This window comes from Oncorhynchus tshawytscha, unplaced genomic scaffold, assembly GCF_018296145.1.
Source record: "Oncorhynchus tshawytscha isolate Ot180627B unplaced genomic scaffold, Otsh_v2.0 Un_contig_6313_pilon_pilon, whole genome shotgun sequence".
Taxonomy (NCBI): domain Eukaryota; kingdom Metazoa; phylum Chordata; class Actinopteri; order Salmoniformes; family Salmonidae; genus Oncorhynchus; species Oncorhynchus tshawytscha.
Genome location: NW_024606461.1, coordinates 945 through 8659, shown reverse-complemented (window position 1 = coordinate 8659; position 7715 = coordinate 945). Strand labels below are relative to the sequence as shown.

General features: G+C 46.5%; 1 protein-coding gene across 1 annotated transcript; it reads left to right on the top strand.

Moving 5' to 3' along the window:
- Positions 1 to 3037: 3037 nt before the first annotated feature.
- Positions 3038 to 5899, top strand: LOC121842171 (TBC1 domain family member 15-like; the record flags this gene model as incomplete). The annotated part of the gene is given in 2 exon segments (XM_042312247.1): positions 3038 to 3197; positions 5163 to 5899. Coding segments are annotated over 2 exon segments (471 nt in total), but the record flags the coding sequence as incomplete, so codon positions are not given.
- Positions 5900 to 7715: the final 1816 nt, after the last annotated feature.

Genomic DNA, 7715 nt, shown 5'->3' with positions numbered 1-7715 from the left:
CCAATCACCTTGGTCATGTGACAGCAGCATCGCTTCATGTTTCCTGTCTCTGTTTCTCTGCTGCACTAGAGTGCAGATGTTCTAGTGATCTCTGACTGAAATAAAAACCCTTGAGATCGTACATGCAACAGGAAACCGAAGCCCAAAAGTATATTCTGATTCCTGAATCTAAAATGGTTCATCCCGGTCGTGATGAAAACACATAGCTAGCTCATCTCTTCATGGACACTAACTCTCCTCTCTCTACCAGCCACTCAGGACAGATGTCTGTCAGTTAGGTTCTCTGTGGAGAAAAAAAAAATCCCTTTTTCTCTTTCTCTGTCAAAACCGGTTTAATTTGAATAGCTTCTCATAGTATTTCCAGCCTTTGCTGTATTTATTTGTACCACTACCTACCCAGCCAGCCACCTACCCAGCCAGAACTATGTACTGTATGTAGACAGTACAACATTTTGGGGTCACTTAGACATTTCTGAAAAACAGCAGATTTTTTTAAATGGAATATCTACATAGGCATACAGAGGAGCATTATCAGCAACCATCACTCCTGTGTTCCAATGGCACGTTATGTAGCTAATCCAAGTTTATACTTTTAAAAGGCTAATTGATCATTAGAAACCCCTTTTCACAGAACAGTGCAAACTGGTTCTAACCAAAAGAGAAGTAGAAGGCCCCGGTGCACAACTGAGCTAAAAGGCAAGTACATTTGTGTCTAGTTTGAGAAACAGAAGCCTCACATGTCCTCAACTGGCAGCTTCATTAAATAGTATCCGCAAAACACCCGTCTCAACGTCAACAGTGAAGAGCGACTCCGGGATGCTGGCCTTCTAGGCAGAGTTCCTCTGTCCAGTCTCAACGTCAACAGTGAAGAGGCGACTCCGGGATGCTGGCCTTCTAGGCAGAGTCTGTCAACAGTGAGCTCCGGGATGCTGGCCTTCCTAGGCAGCTAGAAAAAAGAAATCCATATCTCAGACTGGCCAAATCAAAAGGCAAAAGATCCATATCTCAGACTGGCCAATTCAAAATAAAAGATTGAGATGGGCAAAGAACACAGACACTGGACAGAGGAAGATTTGGAAAAAGAGTGTTATGGACAGAGGAAGATTTGGAAAAAGAGTGTTATGGACAGAGGAAGATTTGGAAAAAGAGTGTTATGGACAGACAAATCTGAGTTTGAGGTGTTTGGATCACAAAGAAGAACATTCATGAGACCCAGAAAAGATGCTAGAGGAGTGATGACGCCATCTATCAAACATAGTGGAGGCAATGTGATGGTCTGGGGGTGCGTTGGTGGTGGTAAAGTGGGAGATTTGTACAGGGTAAAGGGATCTTGAAGAAGGAAGGCTATCACTCCATTTAGCAATGCCATGTCCACCCTGTGGATGGCGTTTAATTGGAGCCAATTTCCTCCTACAACAGGACAATCACCCAAAGCACAGCTCCAAACTATGCAAGAACTATTTAGGGAGGAAGCAGTCAGCTGGTATTCTGTCTATAATGGAGTGGCCAGCACAGTCACCGGATCTCAACCCTATTGAGCTGTTGTGGGAGCAGCTTGACCGTATGGTACTGTAAGAAGTGCCCATCAAGCCAATCCAACTTGTGAGAGGTGCTTCAGGAAGCATGGGGTGAAATCTCTTCAGATTACCTCAACAAATTGACAACTAGAATGCCAAAGGTCTGCAAGGCTGTAATTGCTGCAAATGGAGGATTCTTTGACAAAAGCAGAGTTTGAAGGACACAATTATTATTTAAATTAAAAATCATTATTTATAACCTTGTCAACGTCTTGACTATATTTCCTATTCATTTTGCAGCTCATTTCAGGTATATTTTCATGGAAAACAAGGACATTTCTACATGACCCTGTAGTAGAAACTTTTGAACAGTACTGTATGAGATAGTACAGTATATGGGTAGGTGTGTGTACTGTATATAGATAGTACAGTATATGGGTACTGTATGTGTGTGTACTGTATATAGATAGTACAGTATATGTACAGTACTGTATAGATAGTACAGTATGGGTAGGTGTGTACTGTATGTAGATAGTAGTATATGGGTAGGTGTGTGTGTACTGTATGTAGATAGTACAGTATATGGTGTGTGTACTGTATGTAGATAGTACAGTATATGGGTACTGTATGTAGATAGTACAGTATATGGGTAGGTGTGTGTACTGTATGTATAGTGTAGAAATAGTACAGTATATGGGTAGGTGTGTGTACTGTATGTAGATAGTACAGTATATGGGTAGGTGTGTGTACTGTATGTAGATAGATGGTACAGTACTGTATGTAGATAGTACAGCATATGTGTGTACTGTATGTAGATAGTACAGTATATGGGTAGGTGTGTGTACTGTATGTAGATAGTACAGTATATGGGTAGATGTGTGTACTGTATGTAGATAGTACAGTATATGGTATGCAGATAGTAGTGTGTGTACTGTATGTAGATAGTACAGTATATGGTGTACTGTATGTAGACAGTACAGTATGTGTGTACTGTATATAGATAGTACAGTATATGGGTAGATGTACAGTATGTAGATAGTACAGTATGGTGTGTGTGTGTACTGTATGTAGATAGTACAGTATATGGGTAGGTGTGTGTGTGTACTGTATGTAGATAGTACAGTATATGGGTAGGTGTGTGTACTGTATGTAGATAGTACAGTATGGGTATGTGTGTGTGTACTGTATGTAGATAGTGTGTGTGTGTGTGTACTGTATGTAGATAGTACAGTATATGGGTAGGTGTGTGTGTGTATGTAGATAGTACAGTATATGGGTATGTGTGTGTGTACTGTATGTAGATACAGTATATGGGTAGGTGTGTGTGTGTACTGTATGTAGATAGTACAGTATATGGGTAGGTGTGTGTGTGTACTGTATGTAGATAGTACAGTATATGGGTAGGTGTGTGTGTGTACTGTATGTAGATAGTACAGTATATGGGTAGGTGTGTGTGTACTGTATGTAGATAGTACAGTATATGGGTAGGTGTCTGAGTATACCTGTATTCTCTCTCCCAGGAGTCTAGCTCTGTGTTTGAATGGGGCCAGCGGCATCAGGGTCCGAGCCAAGACCCAGGAGACAAGCCTACCAGGCAGGTGGAGCACCAGCTGAGCTGTGAGACAGAATGGGACATGGTTCACACTGTTCAGTTCAGGAAGAAATCCAGCAACCATGAAGGTGAGTGGAAGAGAACACAGCAGAACACCCTAGAACACAGCAGAACACCCTAGAACACAGCAGAACACCCTAGAACACAGCAGAACACCCTAGAACACAGCAGATCACCCTAGAACACAGCAGAACACCCTAGAACACAGCAGAACACCCTAGAACACAGCAGAACACCCTAGAACACAGCAGAACACCCTAGAACACAGCAGAACACCCTAGAACACAGCAGAACAACCTAGAACACAGCAGAACAACCTAGAACACAGCAGAACAGAGTGGGCCCAGGTAGGCCACAGTAGAATGGCCATTGATTTGACCTTTTTCTTTAGTCAGGGAAAGTCATGGAGAACATATCAATGTTGTAGCGTCATCATGCTTCCTCTATGGAGAGACAAATGTCACTATTCCTTACCTGTCCAGCTGATATATTGTCATTACCTGGAGCCTACTGCAATGAGATATGTCCGGTTTCTTTGAACTGTCAAAGTCTAGTACTGGAACCACAATGTCTACTGGAACCACACTGGAACCACAATGTCTAGCACTGGAACCACAATGTCTAGCACTGGAACCACAATGTCTAGTACTGGAACCACAATGTCTAGGAACCACACTGGAACCACAATGTCTAGCACTGGAACCACAATGTCTGGAACCACAATGTCTAGCACTGGAACCACAATGTCTATGGAACCACAATGTCTAGCACTGGAACCACAATGTCTAGCACTGGAACCACAATGTCTAGCACTGGAACCACAATGTCTAGCACTGGAACCACAATGTCTAGCACTGGAACCACGATGCAACATAATTGTTGTTCTTGGCCTTGCCGTTCTGTGGTTCTTCCTGGCAAGACTTAACCTTGTTAAGCGTGCAGCGGTCTCTCTCATATATACAGTATATTTCTCTCTCTCCCTCCTCTCTGGCTGGAATTCCAAAACACCTCCCCTCTTTACGTCCAGAAGCTGCTTTAGCAGAGCGACCATGATTAAGTTGGTTGGAGGAGAGGAGACTAATTGCTTCACTTTTCCCACAGTACGATCAATCTTCTCCAGCAGGCCCTTGGGGGATTAATCAGGCCTCCTGCTACTTCCTGCTCTGCAGACATTTAAATGTCAAGCGAGTCAAATTAAAAAGCATTACACATGGATCTATACAACTATAGATGAAGTGTGGCATGAACGTTGTGCTGCTTGTCTCTCTGCATTAGGAAAACCCCTAGCGAGAATACACACACATACTCTAATTTGTGTATGTGAGTAAATGTGTAGTGTTGTGTATCTAAACCCCCCCCTCTCTCTCCCATCTCTCCCCTCTCTCTCACCCCCACCTCATTGTGTGAGTACATGTGTTGTGTATCTAACCCCCCCTCTCTCTCCATCTCTCCCCCTCTCTCTCACCCCCACCTCATTGTGTGAGTACATGTGTTGTGTATCTAACCCCCTCTCTCTCCATCTCTCCCCCTCTCTCTCACCCCCACCTCATTGTGTGAGTACATGTGTTGTGTATCTAACCCCCCTCTCTCTCCATCTCTCCCCCTCTCTCTCACCCCCACCTCATTGTGTGAGTACATGTGTTGTCTATCTAACCCCCTCTCTCTCCATCTCTCCCCCTCTCTCTCACCCCCACCTCATTGTGTGAGTACATGTGTTGTGTATCTAACCCCCCTCTCTCTCCATCTCTCCCCCTCTCTCTCACCCCCACCTCATTGTGTGAGTACATGTGTTGTGTATCTAACCCCCCTCTCTCTCCATCTCTCCCCCTCTCTCTCACCCCCACCTCATTGTGTGAGTACATGTGTTGTGTATCTAACCCCCTCTCTCTCCATCTCTCCCCCTCTCTCTCACCCCCACCTCATTGTGTGAGTACATGTGTAGTGTTGTTTATCTAAACCCCCTCTCCACCTCCCTCACCTCAGTGTGTTTCTGTGTATATCCTGTCTCTAAACCCCTCTCCCTCTCTCTCCAGGTGCTCCTCCTCAACCCGCTCCCATCCCAGAGAAGAGTAAGGGTTCCCGGCTGTTCTTCCGTCTCAGTGACCTGGCCTCGGTCAGGGTGAAGGAGGAGGGCTGGTCCTACCTGGTGTTCACCCTCAGAGACCACAACATGGGGGTTGAGCTGCCTGCCCTACACTTTCACCAGGGAGGTAGTGAAGTCTTCCTGGACTGTCTCAGGAAGTACATGCTGCTGACAGAGTACGTAGACCAGACAGTACATATACATGTTGAGATGCATGCTGCTGACAGAGTACGTAGACCAGACAGTACATATACATGTTGAGATGCATGCTGCTGTCAGAGTACGTAGACCAGACAGTACATATACATGTTGAGATGCATGCTGCTGACAGAGTACGTAGACCAGACAGTACATATACATGTTGAGATGCATGCTGCTGTCAGAGTACGTAGACCAGACAGTACATATACATGTTGAGATGCATGCTGCTGTCAGAGTACGTAGACCAGACAGTACATATACATGTTGAGATGCATGCTGCTGTCAGAGTACGTAGACCAGACAGTACATATACATGTTGAGATGCATGCTGCTGACAGAGTACGTAGACCAGACAGTACATATACATGTTGAGATGCATGCTGCTGACAGAGTACGTAGACCAGACAGTACATATACATGTTGAGATGCATGCTGCTGACAGAGTACGTAGACCAGACAGTACATATACATGTTGAGATGCATGCTGCTGACAGAGCACGTAGACCAGACAGTACATATACATGTTGAGATGCATGCTGCTGACAGAGTATGTAGACCAGACAGTACATATACATGTTGAGATGCATGCTGCTGACAGAGTATGTAGACCAGACAGTACATATACATGTTGAGATGCATGCTGCTGACAGAGTACGTAGACCAGACAGTACATATACATGTTGAGATGCATGCTGCTGACAGAGTACGTAGACCAGACAGTACATATACATGTTGAGATGCATGCTGCTGTCAGAGTACGTAGACCAGACAGTACATATACATGTTGAGATGCATGCTGCTGACAGAGTACGTAGACCAGACAGTACATATACATGTTGAGATGCATGCTGCTGACAGAGTATGTAGACCAGACAGTACATATACATGTTGAGATGCATGCTGCTGACAGAGTACGTAGACCAGACAGTACATATACATGTTGAGATGCATGCTGCTGACAGAGTCCGTAGACCAGACAGTACATATACATGTTGAGATGCATGCTGCTGACAGAGTACGTAGACCAGACAGTACATATACATGTTGAGATGCATGCTGCTGACAGAGTATGTAGACCAGACAGTACATATACATGTTGAGATGCATGCTGCTGACAGAGTCCCAGACAGTACATATACATGTTGAGATGCATGCTGCTGACAGAGTTAGACCAGACAGTACATATACATGTTGAGATGCATGCTGCTGACAGAGTCAGACCAGACAGTACATATACATGTTGAGATGCATGCTGCTGACTACGTAGACCAGACAGTACATATACATGTTGAGATGCATGCTGCTGACAGAGTACGTAGACCAGACAGTACATATACATGTTGAGATGCATGCTGCTGACAGAGTATGTAGACCAGACAGTACATATACATGTTGAGATGCATGCTGCTGACAGAGTACGTAGACCAGACAGTACATATACATGTTGAGATGCATGCTGCTGACAGAGTACGTAGACCAGACAGTACATATACATGTTGAGATGCATGCTGCTGACAGAGTACGTAGACCAGACAGTACATATACATGTTGAGATGCATGCTGCTGTCAGAGTACGTAGACCAGACAGTACATATACATGTTGAGATGCATGCTGCTGACAGAGTACATAAACACACTCCACTTCGTCTCTCAAAAACAGAACTGCGGGAGTGGGGCTAGGTGAGGGAGTTGGGCTAGGCGAGGGAGCGGGGCTAGGCGAGGGAGTTGGGGCTAGGCGAGGGAGTTGGGGCTAGGCGAGGGAGCGGGGGCTAGGCGAGGAGCGGGGGCTAGGCGAGGAGTTGGGGCTAGGCGAGGAGTTGGGGCTAGGCGAGGGAGTTGGGGCTAGGCGAGGAGTTGGGGCTAGGCGAGGAGCGGGGGCTAGGCGAGGAGTTGGGGCTAGGCGAGGAGTTGGGGCTAGGCGAGGAGTTGGGGCTAGGCGAGGAGTTGGGGCTAGGCGAGGAGCTGGGGCTAGGCGAGGAGTTGGGGCTAGGCGAGGAGTTGGGGCTAGGCGAGGAGTTGGGGCTAGGCGAGGGAGCTGGGGCTAGGCGGTTGGGGCTAGGCGAGGTGTTGGGGCTAGGCGAGGTGTTGGGGCTAGGTGAGGAGTTGGGGCTAGGCGAGGAGCGGGGCTAGGCGAGGGGAGGGGGGCTAGGCGAGGAGCGGGGGCTAGGTGGAGTTGGGGCTAGGTGAGGGAGCTGGGGCTAGGCGAGGAGTTGGGGCTAGGCGAGGGAGTTGGGGCTAGGCGAGGAGTTGGGGCTAGGCGAGGAGTTGGGGCTAGGCGAGGAGTTGGGGCTAGGTGAGGGAG